The sequence below is a fragment of the Pholis gunnellus genome (genome assembly GCF_910591455.1).
Source record: "Pholis gunnellus genome assembly, chromosome: 18".
Classification (NCBI taxonomy): Eukaryota; Metazoa; Chordata; class Actinopteri; order Perciformes; family Pholidae; genus Pholis; species Pholis gunnellus.
In genome coordinates, this window is record NC_136545.1 from 20,109,154 (window position 1) to 20,129,524 (window position 20,371).

The window sequence follows — 20,371 nt, forward strand, 5'->3', positions numbered from 1 at the left end:
GCAGTTACTTGTAGCCGCTCAAATGTTAAGATCTGTTAGTGGAACAAAAACTATTTAATGAAGTCACCGTTGCAATTTTCTTGGGCAATTTTATTACATATTTTAGACAAAACAGTTGATTGATTAAGACAATTACCAGTACATTAATTATTAAATTAAATGCTCAGAACTTAGTAATGTGAGGAATACAACATCATCTCTCTATCTATCTTTCTATCTATTTTGGGTGCAATACACAGTTACATCCTGTAGGTGGCAGTGACGCACCTAGGGTTAACATATTGCTGATTCACTCAGTACACGAAGAAGAGCAGCATGCTAGAAACAGCTGTGAATACACAGACAGGAAGCTAGCTAAGTGTTGGGACAGCTGCAGTGTATTAGATATTAAAACAACATAATTAAGGTTTGTGTTGATAGTTGGTAAACAAAACCAGTATGACTAACAGGCTGGTGTCACTGGAATAGGAGACGTTTTGCTTTTACTTCCTTTTTTTACGGTTTTTTAGCTGTTAGCTAATTAGCTTGCTTTAGCTAGCTAGCTGTCACTCGGGTTGTTTTGTTCTCTGTAAAAGTGTCCGTTTCCTTTTTTAACACATGAGTGTGTCTATGGTTGTTATCCGTCTGGAACTAGCCGACCAGTCTCCTTCTCCTCAAGGTTTCCAGTACTCTGCGGGTGAGTTTACGTTTCTCAGAGTCACTGTTGTAGTGCTGAGTTAGCCGTGAAGCTAACGAGCAGAGATCCGTCTACCTAACAGTTAGCTAGTTGATGTTTTGCATTTTACTGTATTACACCTCAGAGGTACATATTGTACTTTTTACTGTACTACACCTCAGAGGTACATATTGTACTTTTTAACTTCACTACACCTCACAGGTAAATATTGTACTTTTTACTGTACTACATCTCAGGTAAATATTGTACTGTACTACACCTCAGAGGTACATATTGTACTGTACTACACCTCAGGTACATATTGTACATGAATATGATAAACTGAAGGATGACGTGTTCCTTTATGTGTAACAGGCTGTTTGTTCTTTTTAGAGATACAAGGTTCTCACAGGACAGAGACAAACATGATGATCTTATAGAATCTGATGCATTGATGCAGATTAAACTAGACAACAGGATATAAAGGAGTTAACATGCAACACACACATTAACGCAGGAGCATCATATTTAATAGTAAAACGCTGATACTTGAAGTGCATTCTGGTGATAGATACTCGGGGGTTCGAGCTCACAGAAACTCGTTTCCTCTCCTCCAGCTGAAGGCATGTCGGAGAAGGAGCTGCAGGAGAAAGCTCTCGGTGTCGCCAAACACACTCTGAGTGGAAAGACGGATCTGGAACGAGCCGCTGTGCTGCACCAACACATTGGCAGCAGAGCGATGGGGGACATGGTCATAGAAACCTTCGAGCCCGGCCCAGGTACGCACATGCAGAACTGCTTTGAAGCTGCGAGACGGGAAGTCAGACAGTATTGTGAGACGGACTAACATTGATGGTTTACATATATCTAAACCTATTAGCAGCTTTAACCTTTAAACATTGAATAATGTTTGCAAACTACTGACTGTCCCCTCGAGATAAAGGAGGAGGTGAAGGTGAAGCTGGTTCATCAGAGCAGGACGGAGAACCTCCGGCTGAAGCAGACGTTCTGGAGGGAACCGAGGCATCACCGGACGACAGCGAGGCGACCGGCGCGTCGCCCGAGTCGCCCTCCAAGCAGCTGCCGGACCAGATCTCCTTCTTCAGCGGGAACCCGTCCGTGGAGATCGTCCACGGCATCATGCACCTCTACAAGACCAAGTGAGTCACACACACACACACACCTCTACAAGACCAAGTGAGTCACACACACACACACACACCTCTACAAGACCAAGTGAGTCACCGTCTGCTTCATTCTGGGTGTTTTTTGTTTGTTTTGCAGCAAAATGACGTCGCTGACGGAGGACGTGAGGCGCAGCGCGATGGTGTGCATCCTGACCGTCCCCGCCACCATGACCAGCCACGACCTCATGAAGCTGCTGGCGCCTTTTAACGACGTCATGGAGCACATGAAGATCATCCGGGACTCCACCCCGAACCAGTACATGGTTCTGATCAAGTTCTGTTCGCAGGTGAGGGGCCAGCGCCGTCAGGGTTAACTGCGTCTCATCGTGAAGCTTTATGAAAGCGATGTTTCAGGGAGGCAGGTTTACAGCAGCATTCTTCCTTTTCTCTGAAGAGCAGTTTTTCGGAGGTTTCTGTCTGTTTTAACTTCTGTCTGCTCATATCTTCAGCTTAAGATCAGTTCAGCTTTGACGGTTCAGTTAAATCTGTTGTGTTGTGTTCAGGTTCTGAAAGGAAGTTGAGGAAAACTGGACTTCCTAGTTTTGTGTTTGATAACATTAAATAACATTCATGGTTTATTTAGTCTTGAACAGACATGTCCCTCTCTGTGATGTATGTAGAGGTTTATGTCTCTTCATGTCTCACAGATTCTTTATTTTCTTCTTGTTTTGTGTCTTCAGGCCGACGCAGACAGTTTCTACACGGCGTGTAACGGACGCCAGTTCAACTCCATCGAGGACGCCGTGTGTCAAATGGTTTACGTGGAGCGGGCCGAGGTCATAAAGTCTGAAGAGGTAAAGATAGATTCTCACTATTTACTAGAGCGGCTCCAGTCGGTCATTAAACAGTTACAATCTCTAGTTTCAAGTCTTCTTCAATGCAGCATGATGATCATTTAGTAAATGATGGTCCATTTAGAGTCAAACAGACCATAAAGCAGGGGATGCTTTAGGGCGGGGCTACACAGTGATTGACAGGTCTCCCCCCCCCCCCCCTCCCCCCCAGGGAGCCAGTCTGCCGGTGATGGAGCTGACCGAGCTGCCGAAGTGCACCGTGTGTCTGGAGAGAATGGACGAGTCGGTCAACGGCATCCTCACCACTCTCTGCAACCACAGCTTCCACAGCCAGTGTCTCCAGCGGTGGGACGACGCCACGTGAGTTGTGTAGACACACACACACACACACACACACACACACACACACACACACACACACACACACACACACACACACACACACACGTGTGTGACCTCAGAGATCAGCTGATGTTTGACCTCTTTTCTACCAGAGACGACACTAAAAAATGTCTTTGTTTGCATTTAACCGATTATTTATACAAAATATAAATCAACTCATAAATGATGCTCTATGGTTATAGATTAAAGTACCCAGCAGTATATCAAGTCATTCACCAACATTAAAGTGATTCATACATTATTCTGTCAATTATTATCATCCAGTAATATAAGAACCGTTCTGCATCATGAGGCATGAATCACCTGACACCTCTGGTTGGTTCTCCAGGCTTCATGTCATGTGACCTTTGTTTTTGTATTCTTCTGTTACACACACACACACACACACACACACACACGTGTTACAATAGATGAATATGTTGTGTGTGTGTTTCAGGTGTCCTGTGTGTCGATACTGTCAAACACCAGAACCAGTGGAAGAGAACAAGTGCTTTGAGTGTGGCGTGCAGGAGGTAACGTGATCTTTTAATTCACGCTAACTTTAGATTATTTTACTTTAAACCTTTTTTCTCACCCCCACGCTTCTCTCTCTCTCTCTCTCTCTCTCTCTCTCTCTCTCTCTCTCTCTCTCTCTCTCTCTCTCTCTCTCTCTCTCTCTCTCTCTCTCTCTCTCTCTCTCTCTCTCTCTCTCTCTCTCTCTCTCTCTCTCTCTCTCTCTCTCTCTCTCTCTCTCTCTCTCTCTCTCTCTCTCTCTCTCTCTCTCTCTCTCTCTCTCTCTCTCTCTCTCTCTCTCTCCCCCTCTCCCTCTCTCCCCCCGTAGAACTTGTGGATTTGTTTGATCTGCGGTCACATCGGTTGCGGTCGCTACGTCAGCCGGCATGCCTACAAGCACTTTGAGGAGACGCAGCACACGTACGCCATGCAGCTCACCAACCACCGGGTGTGGGACTACGCCGGAGGTACCGACTCTGTGCTCGTGTTTGTGTGTCTTCAGCCGTCCGTTCTGTCCACTAGAGGGCAGCAGAGATCATAGATAACAGCTTCGGTGTCTGACTGTGGAGGAGAACCTCCATCACTACCGTCCCTTCTGAATAAACGGTGTTTTAAGTGTTTGTTCGTGACTCCCGGTGATCTCTGTGGTTCCAGATAACTACGTTCACCGACTGGTGGCCAGCAAGACCGATGGGAAGATGGTGCAGTACGAGTGTGAGGGAGACACCTGCCACGCCGAGAAGATAGACGCGCTTCAGCTCGAGGTAAGCGTTTCCTTTTTATTGTTGCTTTTGTTTTTGCTGAATCGGCACATAACTGACTCGACTCCTCGTCGTCCGTGTCTGCAGTACTCGTACCTGCTGACGAGCCAGCTGGACTCTCAGAGGATCTACTGGGAGAACAAGATCGTGCACCTGGAGAAGGAGACGGCCGAGGAGGTACCGAGTGCACACAGCGCCTCCTCCTGAAGTCTTTTGGGTTTTGGTTTCTTGTTTATCTGATCGCTCTCACGTCTCTTCAAGATAAACAACATGAAAGTTAAATTCAAGGAGACTCTGGAGCGCTGCGACAACCTGGAGAGACGGTTTGGAGAAATGGGCAAAGAGAAGCAGGGCATCGAGAAGAAGTAGGTGAAGAGCGACTGAAGTGGCGTCCTGTTATTATTTACATATTAATACTTCCCGTGAACACGACGTTGATTCTTATCTTTCTGGTAGAAAAGCGCTCACAGGGCCTTCTTTGCCTTGATGACGTGTTTGGCTGCTGTCTGTTAGTTTGACTTTGTTTTGTCTGCCTCGTACTGTGTGGAGCTTCTCACCGATCGATCTGACGGCTCGAGAGCAAAAGAGGACAATTCTTAGGAAAACTCATCTTAAATGTTTAAAGGACAGTTTTACAGTTCAAACAGCAACGTGGGAGAAGCTGCTGCAGTCACATCCAGTCCGACTTTAACGTTTGAATTAAAGCAGAATGCAGCTCAAATCGTTTCACAAACAGTTACGCAATACGTTTAACATATAGAGGGAAGTAGAACGTGTTAGGTTCAGAACCTCTCAGAACTGTGGAAGGCCGCATGTTGAAAAGCAGCCCAGAGGAGAAGAAGCCCCCCCCCCTTTGCTCCCATTCTGATGGAGGACAGGAATCGGCAGGTCCAGATCAAAATCAAAAGTATTTAATATTCTTAACAGAAGCCAAAACAAATGCAAACTGAATTACACTATCGACAGTAAAACAAACATAATATTCCATAAATGTGAGACCGCGTTCAGGCCACCCAGCAAACTGGTGTGTTCACTGGATGGCCCCAAGGAAGTCTGACTCTCTCCTGGGATTCACCGCCCTTTGTCCCCCCAAAGTTACATTCCTGAGCCTATCGATCAGCTCAGTGATTGGCTCATCCAATAAGCCCCTCCTGGGCAGATGACCCATTGTTCTGTTCTTCTCACCTAGATCAGCCAGCTTCGTTCCAACCCCCGCTGGCAGACACCTCCTTACATTCTTGGGGCCAGTTCCTTTGATTCGCCAAACCCCCGCTTCCAGTACACTCCTCACACCTTCCTCTTACAGCATGAAATTACCTCTGATGATGAGATTACTTCTTGGTCTAAACTCTTACAAGTAAACACACTGTAACATATAATATCCATGCTAGGAGCGCTTTAAAACTTAAATCCCTCACAAACGACACCGCGTATGTTTCTGTGCAAACAGACAAACACAAACATTTGGCCCCTCCCAAATATTTTACCCTGGAAACGTTAACGGGTCTCTGGAAAGAATGTGATCTCACCGCCCAGAAACCCCGTTACTCTCTCTTGTTTTCTTTAATCGTCACGATGAATCACGGCTCATCAGGTGGGATTAAAGGTTTGAGATATAAATCAAGATTAGATCATATCAGTGTTTCTGTGCAACAATGGAGCTTTGTTTTCACCAGCGGAAAGTAAAGCCTGTCACAACATGACACAACATGTCACAACATGTCACAACAGGAAACGTGTCACAACAGGTTTAGTTATCGACATTATTCAGGTGTGTCATTCGGTATTCGCTGCACGCTGACTCATCATTAAAATGATCAGTTTTTCTCTTGTTATCACAACTCAAAACGTCTGCTGTGAAAATGTTTTATTAAAGGGAAACTACAGGAAGAGCTCCAAAAATACAGGTTTTACTGTAAAGACTTTGTGCCAACATACAGCTGATTGTGTGTTTTTTTTTGCTGATTGTGCGTTTCTTGTGCTCAGGTGCACTCAGCTGCACACTCGAGTAGTGAAGCTGAGCCAGGAGCTGAAGGAGGAGCAGGAGATGAACCGCTGTCTGAGAGCCAATCAGACGCAGCTGCAGTCCCAGCTGGTAGAGGAGGAACGCAAAGGAAAGGAGAGCGGTGAGTGGAGGAGGAGGAGGAGGGGGAGGAGGAGGAGGAGGAGGAGGAGGAGGAGGGATGCTGGTATAAACTCATGAATGATGGTGGAAGATTCGCTCCAAACGACGGTGATACATCAGTGTAGAACTTTCTTATTTTCTTTTTCAGCAACACAACAAGTGAAAGAAACAGAACTCGTGTTTTATACGTGTTCAGTTTCCTTCAGAAGGTGTTTTTGTTTGTGTACTTCTGTTATTTTAATCCTAGAATATCTTCTCCGCAGCACTAATGATCTCCTGATTTAAAGTGAGTTTTCTGCCCGTTGGATCATCACCTCGTGTCAGAATGCAAATGTTTCTCTTCATCTATCTTCTCTCTATTTATAGTATTTATGATCGATAAAATGAGAGAGTAAATGTCAAACAATCCAAAAATCTCTGCAGATAATCACTAATAAGCCCCAAAATGCATCCTCACTGCTTCAGCGTGTAGCTGTGACGCTGTTGGAGCTGCAGGCTGTGATTTCCCTCGTTGTGCCAGACGAAGCGTTTTTGCTGAGTCACTCATTTAATCCGGTGTATTCGATCCGACACAGATCCATTAAAGTAAGACGTCTCTACTCGTTAGAGTTGCTGCTGGTTTATTTCATGACACCGTTCATGCCGACGCTCGGCTGGTAGACATTCAGAATGTTCCTGAAGGAAGTCGGGTTATTCTTTGAGATCACTTCCTCATCTATACTCAGAATATTTGTGGATTATTAACAAAAACGCTGGAGTCACATTCTGCACGTAGACGACGTTAAATCAGCTTCAGTCCGTCTGGTGCGAGTCAGATAAAGTTTATTTAATTCATCTTTCTAACCGTGTGTTTGTGGGAACGTCTGCAGAGCAGCGTTTGCTCTCAAACATTCTGAGGTTTCGTCTTTCTGCCTGAGGGCGACCTGAATGTCAGCGCAGAGGTTGAACGGAAAGTTTTCTCTCCTCAGTTTGGACGGACCTGTATTATTCCTCAGCCTTCAGCCCCGAGGACGCTTCAAACAAAAGATCCTCATCCACGAGCTCTCTGTTTATGTGGAGGAGACTCAGTTAGTGCCGTAACATAACCACTGTGTGTGTATGTGTATATATATATATACATATGTGTGTGTGTATATGTATATATATATACTGTGCTTTTATGTTCCCTTCTGTTCTGGTTGAGTTTGTAGGCGGCTGTAGTCGGAGTGAAGGCTCGTTGTGGTTCTTCAGACGTCCGTTAGCTTCTCTCGGTCGAGTTAAATCAACACTTTGTGTAAATAAATCCAGACTGTTTGTTCTCTAAAGATCACGTTAAGAGGAAGTGACTCAACAGAGATTTAGACATTTCCTTCTACAAAGATGAGTTCAGCAGGTCGGCTTTACTTCAGTTAGAGACGGACTGTTATTTTATTTATTAATACACCAGGAACGCTTCCACCTCGATGTAAATGTCCCAGTTAGCTTCAGAGCTATTCTGCTCTGTGGTCTCTGGCAGGTGGACTTTAAAGAAAGCCTTTTACTCAGTAGAGTTCATTTGTGACGATTATCTTGATGAACACATGAATATAAACCATTGTTTGACACAGAGATTATTTTCTGTAATAATCCAATGAAAGAGAAGACAAACTTCAGCTCCTCGTGTTTCTGATCTCTGCTGTTTGTTCACCGACGAACACAAACAAACAAACAAACATTTGTTATTTCTGAGCTCCAGTTTTGGAATCTGACGTCCTTCAGCTGCAGACTTCTTCATGTCTTCAGTTTCACCTCCTCAGTCTGCATTAAACGGCTCATTAACCATCAGCAGGAGGGTTCACACGTTTTAGACTCCATATCTAAGATAAGATAGAACTTTATTAATCCTGAAGTAAATTATTGTGCCGAGCGTGAGAATAAAAATGGAACATATATGAACGATAGAGTAACAATTATTAAGTGTAAAAGAAGTAATACAGACACAAAATCGAGTAGAAAAGCAATAAGAGGGAAATAAATGAAATAACTGCAGTTCCTGATAATAGAAACTAGAATAGAGAAGTAATATTGAGTAATACTTGTGTGTTAAAAGGTGACGTTTAAAATATGATTTATAGCGGCTTCAGCTCATCTGAAATGAATGTTTATAGTTTTTCTTTTGTTTTCTAAGATCTCTATAAATTTATCTTATTCTTGTTTCGATCGTGTTTTTATTTTTTCCGTCTTTGAGCAACTTTTCTGTGTCGCAAAACATCAACAGAAGTCAAAACTTCTGAATATTCAGGACGTCGCATCCACTTAAAGGGACAGTACACCATAAAATCAACAATCCAGATTCACCCTCTTACCTGCAGTGATATATATTAGTAGATTGTTTTTGATGCGAGTTGCCGTCTTCTCTCCAAAATAGCTTAAAATCCATTTGAAAAACTCAATAAATCCCCCGATTCTCATTTTTACTGACTGGAGCCTCAACGCATCGTGACGTAAGTCAACGGCTCCAGTGCTGCTAATGCTAACTAGCTCTCCTCCGGTCAACTCAAACGCACAACGTTTGTGTTCGATGTCTACTAAATGGCCAAAAGGTAAATTGTATGTTTTAAGAAATCTTCCTCTAAAGAAGAAGACATGCTCTGGGAGTTAAATACGACTTCTCTAAGGTTTACGGCCCGGTGTCTTTAAAGTGTCTTCCCCGTGTTCCCCTGCAGGCGAGCACAAGGACGGGGCGATATCGGAGCTGCAGGAGCAGCTGCGGGACGTCATGTTCTACCTGGAGGCTCAGCAGCAGATCGAACACCTTCCCCCGGAGGCTCGCAGCGAGATCCAGGAGGGACAGATCAACATCGGGGCCAGCCCGTCGGACGCCGCCGCCGGAGGAGCGGGAGGAGGCCCCTCCTGCTCCTCCGGCAGAGGGAGGCGGGGCCGAGGCAGGAAGAGGAAGTAAAACACTGACTTAAAATAAGCTGCGAGAAAACTATCGGACTAAGTGACTCAAAGGCCTCAACTTCTTGAAAGAAGAGACTAAATATTTAGCTGCACAGTTTCCCGCCTTTCCTTGATGTAGCTGCAGAAGAGTGGATGACGCTGGAGGATCTTTACAGACAAAAACTAAGAATATAAATCGTTAAAACAGTCAGAATTATGTTCATTTGTTCCCAGTTTAACATCTTCTCATAAAGTCTGTTTGAATGTAAAGATTTGTTTCTTTTACATGTGAGATCAGAATGTTTCCTGAAACCCTTTCACAGCCTGTAGGGGGAGCAGGAAGCTTTACATCCAGGTACTTGTACCACAGAGAGTACTACTGCGTGTACCAGGAAGTACCTGAACGGTTCAGAAGTAGCTCAAAGAAATTATGATTCAAATATTGCAGCATAGTACTGATCAGCTGTACTTTTACTCAAGTACCGCACTTAAGTTTGGTACAAGTATCATAAAATAATACTTAAGTACTTCCATCTTGTACTACTTTAAACTTTATACTCTGTTTCAGTAGAAATTATGTTGTAATTTTCTTTGTAACTTTTTTTTAGGTAAAATAATATTCGAGCTTCTCAAATATGAGAATTTGCTGTTTTTTTTATTTAAATAATTATATTATGAATATTTTGGACAAAACATTTATCAATTACAAAAACTCAATTAAAAACTAATAAATAATATGATTTAGGTTCAAAGGTTAAATTTAGCGCCACATTAAAACGCTCCGTACATCTTAATGCATCATTAATAATCAATAATTCAATGTAGAGAGTACTTGTACTTTTGATACTTTCAAGTACATTTTGCTGCTAATACTTCTAGATTCTGGCTGCAGGACTTGTACTTGTACTGCAGTATTTCTACAGCTTTGTGTTCTTTCACTTCAGTAAAGGATCTAAATCCGTGTTCCTCTCGTTCTGTTGGGAGCCGCTGATGAAGCTCACTGTGAGAGACGTGATTCAAAGCTCACCGTGGAAACATTGACCTACGAGACCTGAAAGGTACGGCGACATGTCGGCGTTTCTATTCACTCCTTTTTTTAAGCATTTGTGCATTTTGTTTGTTACGTAGTGAAACGTTTTAACCTGCAGAATGTTCACGTGAAAGCTTTAGATCGACCCGAAAGGCCTTAATTCAGACGGACGTCTTTGTGTTTTTGTTAAACAATTTGCTCTTAAAGTCATTTTCACGACAGGTAGAAAAACGAGTCGCTTTTTGAGAAATAGACGCTAAGTACAGAAGCCCTGAGGGGGAAAATGAGAAGAAAATAATCAGATTTTAATTGTTTTCTCATCTGTTTATGACTTAAAAAACAGGTGAAAAAAAAGGTTTGCCAGAATTATTTTCTAAGTTCTTTAATGTTTTCTCTTTCTGTAAAACGGGAGAGAAAGGTGTTTGTTGTTGTAATACTCATTTTGGCCACAAGTTCACCGCGTCCCTCGTGTTCACGTTTTGTAACATGAATGTCACGTCTTTGCATTATTTAATTATCTTTTTTAAATCACCCTGGAGAAACTTTCCCTTGTTGTCAAAAACAATTATCTTTTCTTAAATTATCTTAAGAAAACTTTTTTTTAACCCGTTTCACAAACAAAAAGACAAAAAAGAATCAAGAACTTAAAAAGATTAACCTGAAAATAACGTTTTCCACCCGTTCTTCAGTCGTAAACAATTTTAATCACTCAAAAAACAGCTGTTAGCTTAGCTTAGCACAAAAACTGGAAGTGGGGGGGGAAACGGCTCGTCTCTTGTTTCTATGCTAAGCTAACTGTCGTGGCGTAGCTTTATATTCACAGATGCATGAGTGGTATCGATCTTCTCGTCTAATTCTCGGCAAGAAAAACAAATAAGTGAGTTATTTACAAAACGCTGAAATGTTTCTTTTTTTTAATAAAGAAGAGAAACGGAACCGAAGTTTTTATCAGACGTGCCAGAGAGCAACTGTCACTTTAGTGTGTGTGTGTGTGTGTGTGTGTGTGTGTGTGTGTGTGTGTGTGTGTGTGTGTGTGTGTGTGTGTGTGTGTGTGTGTGTGTGTGTGTGTGTGTGTGTGTGTGTGTGTGTGTGTGTGTGTCTGAGTCTGAGTCTGAGTCTGAGTCTGAGTCTGATCAACTATTTTTTTGCCATTTTTCTTTGTTGGCTCCAACATTTGACTAAATTGTTTCCTAAAGTTGTTCCGAGGTGTGAAAGTGATCCACACGCTGGTCAGATCACAGTTAATAGACACAAACACCTTTTTAATGTGTCGCTCTAAAGAAAACAAACGGCCACATCTGTCCCCGAGGACGCCGTCACGTATGACTAATCGCTCCTCCAACGTTAACAGTTTACTTCCAGCAGCTTGTTGAAGGTAAACTGTGTACGGAGGCTCGGAGGATGATGCGTGCTTCCTGTTCCTCTTCACGCCAGCTACACACTCGTCTTTATTTCTGTAAATCGTGATCAGGCGGTTTCTGTGGACGTGACTCTCGTAGCCTGGTTGGGTAGATGTGTTGCTCGGCTTGCCCGTGGTTTTATTTTCACACTTTGTTGTAGGGAAATGATGCAGTATTCAAATGTTTGCCACACCTCTTTGCATTTCTATTTATATCCATAGTGCAGTCTGTACACCCACACAAACAGCTGCAGCTCGCTGTCACTTTTCAATTTATTGTCTTTTTTTTTAAACAATGTTCTAAAATGAATCAGTTTGACACTATTTAAATAGCTTTTTCTGTCCGAAACTCCAAATATATTCACTTTCCCGTCCTATCAGAAGTGGAAAAAGCAGCTTAAAGCAGAAAAATAAAGATCATCAAAATAGTTGCTGATGTCGTTTTTTAATTTCCAGCTCTGAATGCATCCCCTAAAGACTCGTCCACTCAATCCTCTCACGTTTGACTCTTAATTTCATCAAACTTAAAGGGCCAGTGTGTAATATTTAGGGGTATTTATTGGTAGAAATGGAATACAGTATATTCATATCTATGTTACCAACACCTGAACGTGTAGTTTTGATGTTTTCTTTCCACTCGTCTGACAGGAAACATGTCACGGAGGCCAAAATCTCAAAAATGATCGGGAGCATGAAAAAACATGTCTTAGCGGAAAAATATGCAGCAGAAAGTCTTCTGTCTGACTTCATCTTCACTGGTTTATGAACACGAACGAAGCATCAATCTGCAAACCATCATTGTACCGAGTGAATGTACTTACTGTAGTTACCGCTGGAGTCACAGAAGTTTACACGTTTCCTGCATAAATAAGTCAGAAACAACCACAAAAGCAGTGTTACGTGTTTTAGTATGTGGTGAGATCTGGTTGACACCAAAAGGAAACACTCAAATTATTAATAAACTTCACTAAAAAGGTTGTTATGCTTTTCTTTTTTATGCAGATGAATATGCAATTGTTGAATTAATATATTAATACATTCATTTATCTGTAAAGATGATTTAAAAAAACGTGAAAAAGAAAAGCAGTGAAAGTGGATTTGAGCTGTGGTGGTGTGTGTGAAAGTGGATATGCTGCAGAATAAAGCCGGCGTGGTGTAAAGTGTCAGAGCAGAAAGTGGAACGAGAGAACGAGAGAACGAGAGAATAGAAGAGGAAGAAAGAGGCGGAGCCAGCAGCTGCTGAGAACAGGATTTGGAGGTGAGATAGTCGGAGAGGAGGGTTTCTTCCTGTGTGGGGCTCTCTGCTCTCCGAGCTTTGGACTAAAGCTGCACTCAAGTTAGAACATTTGAGCCACATCAGAGGTAAGAAAACACTCTTTTCTTCTATGTTTTATTTAGTTTTACTTCACCTCTCGTTCCCGTCTGCTCTGTGTGAGGCAGTAATTCACTACCTGTGTGAGAAAGCTTCTAACAGACTTAACTTGTGTCTCTTCTGTTTGTGTCTCAGCTGCAATTGTTTTTGCGGACAAAGCTCACAAAGAACTCTGGAGAGAGAAAAGCTCACAAAAGAGGTATTCTTATTTCTTCTTTTAAACACAGAGCAGAAATCATCAGAGAGCTGTAAAATGTTTGGAATGCGGCCGGTGCTCTCAGGTCCGTGCATGTGAAAAAACCACTGATCCTGTCTGTGCTCCGTCTCCCCCGTGAGAGCTTCGCTGAATTCTTTTGTGCTGAAGTAAAAACGAGGCTTGGACACACACAACTTTTTTAATACGTTTACCAGAAAGGACGCTGCCTTTGAGCCAAGAAGAACATCCCACTGTGATCACAGTCCCATTGTTTTCTTGTTCCTCCTCCCAGCTGTGGCACAGGAACAATAATACCAGAATGTATGACTAACTGCAGTATTGATTGTGTTACGTTTGTATTTCACACATTTAGTTTATTTTAGGCTGACCTCCTTCTTTCTGGGTCTAACTGATAGTTCCTCCTTTTTCTGTAACTCACGCTGCATGTTTTAAAACACAGATGTGTAACCGGCTCCATTTCACACCTTCCATCTGTCATTTTGCAGAATTCTTCAGACTTTATTTGAATGAATTGACGATAATTCAACAAAGGTGAAGAACTTCACTCTGTAACTGAAGTCAGAAATGTGCAACTACAACTTTATTTAAAAGCTGCACGAATGTATTTTGCCGTCACTGTTTGCAAAACGTCTATTGAGTTAATGATGCACGTCAACGCTGTTACAAAGCTCCCTTTTGTGCAGCACGGGCCAGTGAATGTTCCTGACTGAACTGCACTTCCTTCTTTCTGCAGGAACATTTCCAAAGTAATTATCACTTTGATTTGAATATCATGTTTGAAGGGAAAACAAGCAGCTCCGTGCCTGGAAACTATGTTAACATGTTTAAAAATGAAGTGTGATTAACGGCAGATGAAGCAGAACATAATAGATGTTATCAAAAACAAAAACGACAGCTGAGGCGTTAGCATCTTTAAAGAAATCTTATCTTATCTGCTTAGGAACTTGGCTTCGGCTGCAGTTATTGCAACACCGCCCAGAAACCACTCACCGTGTCTTCAGTCATAAATCTAAAAAAAAAAAGCTTCTCTATTTTCCTCACAAGTTACTGATATTTTACTGTGAAGCAATCTTTCCCCGACAGACAAGAGGAAGTAGCTGAAGGAAAGCTAATGCTCTGAAGCATGACGAAGCATTTTAACATCAGTCTGTGGTCATAAGAACAAACTGATGTTGATGAAATAAGGAGGGCTGGTTAACAGAGGTTAAAGAAGTAATACAATCTAAAAGTACTGTCTAAGTAGTGCTGAAAAATGTTAAGCACTTTACGGTTACAGCTGATAAAGTTGGAGCTCATTTTTATTACTTATATATATATACATATATATACATACAGCTTCATGTGTTAAAGCTGCATTCTCTCTAGTGTCCACCAGGGGGCGACTCCTCTGGTTGTATAGAAGTCTATGAGAAAATGACTCTACTTCTCTCTTGATTTATTACCTCAGTAAACATTGTAAACATGAGTTTATGGTCTCAATCTCTAGTTTCAAGTCTTCTTCAATACAGCATGATGTTCATTTAGTAAATGATGGTCCATTTAGAGTCACACAGACCATAAAGCAGGGGATGCTTTAGGGCGGGGCTACACAGTGATTGACAGGTCTCTACCAGAGACGTGTACGGCGTCTCTACGTCACTCCTCCTCAGTCCAGATATGGTCACTTATGTTCTAGATCCAAGATGGCGACAGCAAAAACGCCACCTGTCCATCTCACACATTCTACCATCACTCGTCATCAAGAGATACTTTGAACTTCCTCGCTTGGGGCAATGACTCACTCCCGAACCCGGAGGGTGCGATCTACCGTTTTCCGGCTCAGAACCATGACTTAAGATTTTAGGGAGGTACCAACTCTCGTCCGTGCCTCTCCAAACTCTGCTGCAAACCGCCCCGGTTCCACGTTGATGGAGCCAATAGAGGCACATCATCTGCAAAGAGTAAATTCTGAGGGTCCCAAAAAAGGATATTCTCCTTCCTCGGAGGTCAAACCCGGCCGTTGAGCTTTTATATATGTGTATATAATAGCTGCTTTCTCTCTGCAGATGAGCGACCAAGACAGCAGCACCTCGGCCTCTCAAACGGAGGGAGAGGTTGAGGGAGAGATGGACACGGAGTTGGACGGCGAAGGAGACCGAGACGAAACGCTCAGGGACAGTCCTGTCCTCAGTTTGTCCAGCTTCTCCTCGTCTCTGCGCGCCGTCGTCCGCATCAAACAGAAGTACCGGGCCATGAAGAAGAGGCGTCAGGAGTTGTCCCTGCTGGGGCTCGGGGCGGACGGGAACCCCGCAGGGGTGCCGTCGAAAACCAGTCCCAAGATCTTCACCTTCGACGGACTCACGCCGTTCTCCTCCACCCTGTCGTCGACGTCCTCCGTCCCCCAGAAGAAGAAGAGGAGGAGGAGGAAAGGGGTGTTGTATCCCAACAGAGGGAGGCGGCGGGCCCCTCCAAAGCAGGAGCAAAGCCGAGCCAAGTACTGCCTCTACCTGCTCTTCGCCATCGTCTTCGTCCAGGTAAAAGGAGCTAACACCTGTGTGACGACGCAGGGTGTAAATATAGACCAAACATGCCGGGCCATGTCATTGTTTGTTCACTAAAAATGTATTTCAGGTCTACGTGAGTCATGCATCATTACTGAAATTCTTGAGTCTGTCTCGGCTCCCACTGCTCATTCATTCATAACTCGGGGCCTCTTTGTTGAGTTAATCCAGCCTTAAGGTGTTTCTGACTGCTCGGTTGTTGTAAGTATCTCACGGCTTTATGAATAACAAACATTTCTCAACGGTTCCAAATGTGTTGCAGTTTGCTGATGTCATAAAACAAAACAAAAAGCAATGACGAGGCATCATAGTGTGGCGCAACCAGGTGGCAACCTCCTGTTCCGCCGAGTGAAGCCGATGCTGAAGTCTTAAAGCCGCATTCTCTCTAGTGTCCACCAGGGGGCGACTCCTCTGATTGTATCGAAGTCTATGAGAAAATGACTCTACTTCTCTCTTGATTTGTTACCTCAGTAAAGGCACTTGTTAGGCAATGACGGTTGCTAACAAGTGGCTAAATGAGATGACGAGATGATGTACTTTTGTAGTCCAACAGGAAGTTAGCATCGAACTGGAACATTTATAATATTTACACGTTTTGTTCAGCAAGATAATCTACTCAAATGAACACCACTTTTGTGATTTTTGAAGCGTGAATACAATGAGCAGAAGTAAAAAGCTAACGCTAGGTTACAAAGGAACTACGCCACGAACCGGTTTTACACTTCAGTTTCTGTGTGAATTTAACAAACTAAATATAATGAGCTTGACAGGAGCAGATTCTGTTACCTTTTTAAAGCAGAGCCAGCTAACTGCTTCCAGTCTTTATGCTAAGCTAAGCTAACCGGCCGCTGGGTGTAGCTTCATGTTTACGGTACAGTCATGTGTGGTATCAATCTTCTCAACTCTCTAACTTTTTTTGAAAGATTACTTTTTAAAGTTGCAGTCTGATTGACAAAGTGTTGTTTTCTGTTCGACTTATTTACTGTTTTATACTAACTGAACTGGGACTCAGCTACGGCATATACTGTATATTCATATCTGTTTCTTTCCAGGTGTACAACGCCATAGAGAACCTAGATGACCACGTTCTCAGGTACGACCTGGAGGGGCTGGAGAAGACGCTGAGGAGAGAGGTGTTTGGGCAGCAGGGAGCGGTGGACGGTCTGCTGTCCCACCTGAAGGACTACCTGTCCACCTACGTCCACAACAAGCCCCTGGTGGTGTCCCTGCACGGCCCCAGCGGAGTGGGCAAGAGCCACCTGGGACGCCTCCTGGCGGGACACTTCCGCTCCGTGGTCGGGGAGACGCTGGTGCTGCAGTACTACGTCCTCCACCACTGCCCCCAGGAGGCCGACGCCCTGCGGTGCGCCCGCGACCTCGCCGCGCTCATCTCGGAGATGGTCGAGCGGGCCGAGGAGGAGGAGAAGATCCCGCTCTTCGTCTTCGACGAGGCCGAGCACATGCACGGCGAGATCCTGGACGCGCTGCTGCAGCTCGTGGCGATCAAGCGGTCCAACGAGTACCTGAACGCCGTCTACCTGCTGCTGAGCAACCTGGGTCACGCGCACATTACCAAGCACATGCTGCACAACTCCTCGAGCATCTCCACGAGCAACCTGGTGAAAGAGCTGACTCCGATATTACGCAACTCTCTGGAGAAGCTTCACCCGCTGTGGACGGAGGCGGACGTCTTACCTCTAGGCCTTTTGGAGAAAAGTCACGTGATGGAGTGCTTCCTGGATGAAATGACCCGGGAGGGGTTCTACCCGGACCATACCAACATAGAGCGCCTGGCGGGGGAGGTTGGATATTACCCCGAGGTCGGGGGGCACGAATACTCCAAGACGGGCTGCAAGCAAGTGGTGGCGAAGGTCAACCTGCTGTGAGATCCTCTGCGGGAAATGTTTCACATTCTTGAAAGCATGAAGAAGTGAGTTGAGGTTCTCGGGGTTTATGAAACTTGAATGACTCAACTCGGAGCCACAGCTTTCAAGAGCAGTTTTGTAAGAATGAGAAGAAGAAAAAAGGATGCTGGAGACGTTCGGCTCTGTTGTGGGAAATATGGCGTGAATCCTGTGAAGAGGTTTAAAAAACGCACACAAACAATCCTTAAAGGGACAGTTCACCCAAATTATGAAAAAACCCCGAAACCTATTCCTGCAGATAGTTTAGGTTTTATTTCACCAGGTTTTTTAGACCATGGAGGTAAATGGGATTTAGTTTTAAAACATTAATGCAGTTTTTATCGGGACTATTTCTTCAATGACAAAATCTGTCGATCATCTTGGGATGGCGATGTTGTTTGGTCCGTCGGTTGGTCGAGACTGAGATATATCTGCAACTATTGGATGGATTGGCATGAAAGTTTTGTACAAACATTCATGTTCCCCAGAGGATGAATCCTAATGACTTTGGTGATCATCTGATTTTTAACCTAGCGCCACCGAGAGGTTGACATTTGTGGTTTTGAGTGAAATGTCTCAGCAACAATAAGATGGATTGCTATGAAATATCAAGGTCCTCAGAGGTTTCATCCTTTTGATTTCATCGACCCTCTGACCTTTCATTTAGTCCTACAAACAACTTAACACATTTTGTTTTTGAGTGAATCATCTCAGCAATTATTGGATGGATTGGCATGAACGTTTGTACAGACATTCATGTTCCCCAGAGGATGAATCCTAATGACTTTGCTGATCATCTGACTTTTGATCTAGCGCCACCCTGAGGTTGTCATTTGTGGTTTTGAGTAAAATGTCTCAGCAATAATAAGATTGGTTGCTATGAAATATCGTACAATTATTCAAGGTCCTCAGAGGATGAATCCTTAGGATTGTAACCTTTTTATTTAGTCCTACAAACAAGTTAACATGTTTTATTTTTGAGTGAATAATCTCTGCAACTATTGGATGGATTGGCATGAACGTTTGTACAGATATTCATGTTCCCCTCAGGATGAATTGTAATAGCTTTGTAGATCCCTTAACCTTTCATATAGCGCCATCATCAGGTCAAACCTTTAATGTGCCCAATACTTTGGTTTATGACCAAATACCTGCAAAATTAACGACATTCCAATCGGTCTCGGCTGTGCTTTGTGTTTAGTGCTAATTAGCCGATGCTAGCTTGCTAACATGCCAAAGTAAGATGTTAAACATGGGAGATAGCATGCTGAGGTTCGCTAACTTAAGACTAAGTACAGACTCACAAATCTGCAAACTTTAGAAATCTCAGAGATGGATATTTAAAATCCTGAGACAAAACTGTGTCGACGGCGAGACACCACTAGAGTTAATAGAAAATATATATATATATGTTTATGATTTGTGCAAACTGACCCTTTAACCCTTTGCATATATCACAAATACTACGTATTTGTCAGCTCAACCAGAAACGGTAGGAGACGAGTAAATCCAATATTCATTCAGGTAATGAGGGGAAGTTCATGTATCTGTAATGTATTACTTACACACGTTTCAGGACAATTAGAAGTTGTTTTTTTTGTCAGAAATGTCAAATGTGATGCAGAATCTGAGATATTTCTAAAGAATCTACAATGTGGATTTACTTAAACATAACAGTAATTGTATTTATTAAATAGTTCTGCATACTACACATATTACATTATATTTTATTGAGATTTAATGAGTCATGAATATGTTAATGTCCTGTATTCAGGTATCTTACAGTCCAAATATTGCTGATATAAACTTTAATGTGAAGTGAGTGCCTTGAAATTAAAGACACCATTTAAACACGGCTGTGAGATTTCGTGGAGCTTTTTTATTTGACAAAAAAAAAAAAGAAATCTTGAAGGAAAAAGTTTGACATTTTGGGAGATATGCTTATTTATTGTTTTCCCCGAGAGTTAGATGAGAAGATCCCCAACGTTCATGTCTGTATGGTAAACCTAAAGCTAAAGCCAGTAGCTGGTTAGCTTAGCTTAGCATAAAGACTGAAAACAGCTAGCCTGTCTAAAACCACAACGTGCTATTTTTACACATCAGTTAGTGTTCAGATTCAACAAACATGACAAAGGGAGTTTTGTAACTTTGGACAGAGACAGGCTAGCTGTTTACCCCTACTTCCAGTCTTTATGCTAAGCTAAGCTAACCAGCTACAGGCTGCAGCTTTATATTTAGAGTACAGACATGAGAGTGGTATTGATTTTCTCATCACTCTTTTACGATTAAGTGTATTTTATCTAACTCGTACTCAGGCTCCGGTTACCAGCTTTTTATCTTTAACTTGTTCTGCAGATGACCACAACAACTGAGCAAAGAAGGACATGAGATGTGGTTAAAGCTCCAGAAAAGGCGAGTAAGTGGAGATAAAACTATACACGTCAAATAATTAAGGCTGTACCGAATAGTTAAAAGCTTTATTTAGAACGTTTCAAATCAACATTTGAATGCTGCACAGTGGCAGATAAAGACTACTCTAATATCATTAGTATTATTCTATACGTAGAATAAGATTCCAGTGGTGGCTGCTTA

General features: G+C 43.0%; 2 protein-coding genes across 4 annotated transcripts; both read left to right on the forward strand.

The window, feature by feature from the left end:
* The first annotated feature begins 337 nt into the window (after positions 1 to 337).
* brap (BRCA1 associated protein) lies at positions 338 to 12,601 on the forward strand. Of its 2 annotated transcripts, none has more exons than XM_079179352.1 (13): positions 338 to 676; positions 1,273 to 1,434; positions 1,593 to 1,815; positions 1,940 to 2,129; positions 2,523 to 2,636; positions 2,848 to 2,996; positions 3,475 to 3,550; positions 3,859 to 3,997; positions 4,185 to 4,294; positions 4,379 to 4,468; positions 4,553 to 4,656; positions 6,278 to 6,417; positions 9,101 to 12,601. In XM_079179352.1, the coding sequence occupies exons 1-13, from the start codon at positions 598 to 600 to the stop codon at positions 9,334 to 9,336; spliced, it is 1,812 nt and encodes a 603-aa protein (XP_079035478.1). In that variant the 5' UTR covers positions 338 to 597; the 3' UTR covers positions 9,337 to 12,601. The 2 variants fall into 2 exon arrangements, with proteins under 2 accessions (XP_079035478.1, XP_079035479.1); XM_079179353.1 differs by having other exon boundaries at positions 1,599 to 1,815.
* Positions 12,602 to 12,987: 386 nt separating this feature from the next.
* tor4aa (torsin family 4, member Aa) lies at positions 12,988 to 19,853 on the forward strand. Of its 2 annotated transcripts, XM_079179359.1 has the most exons (4): positions 12,988 to 13,108; positions 13,254 to 13,317; positions 15,381 to 15,848; positions 16,928 to 19,853. In XM_079179359.1, exons 3-4 carry the CDS (start codon positions 15,381 to 15,383, stop codon positions 17,759 to 17,761), a joined length of 1,302 nt encoding a protein of 433 aa, XP_079035485.1. In that variant the 5' UTR covers positions 12,988 to 13,108; positions 13,254 to 13,317; the 3' UTR covers positions 17,762 to 19,853. The 2 variants fall into 2 exon arrangements, with proteins under 2 accessions (XP_079035485.1, XP_079035486.1); XM_079179360.1 differs by lacking the exon at positions 13,254 to 13,317 and having other exon boundaries at positions 13,005 to 13,108.
* Positions 19,854 to 20,371: the final 518 nt, after the last annotated feature.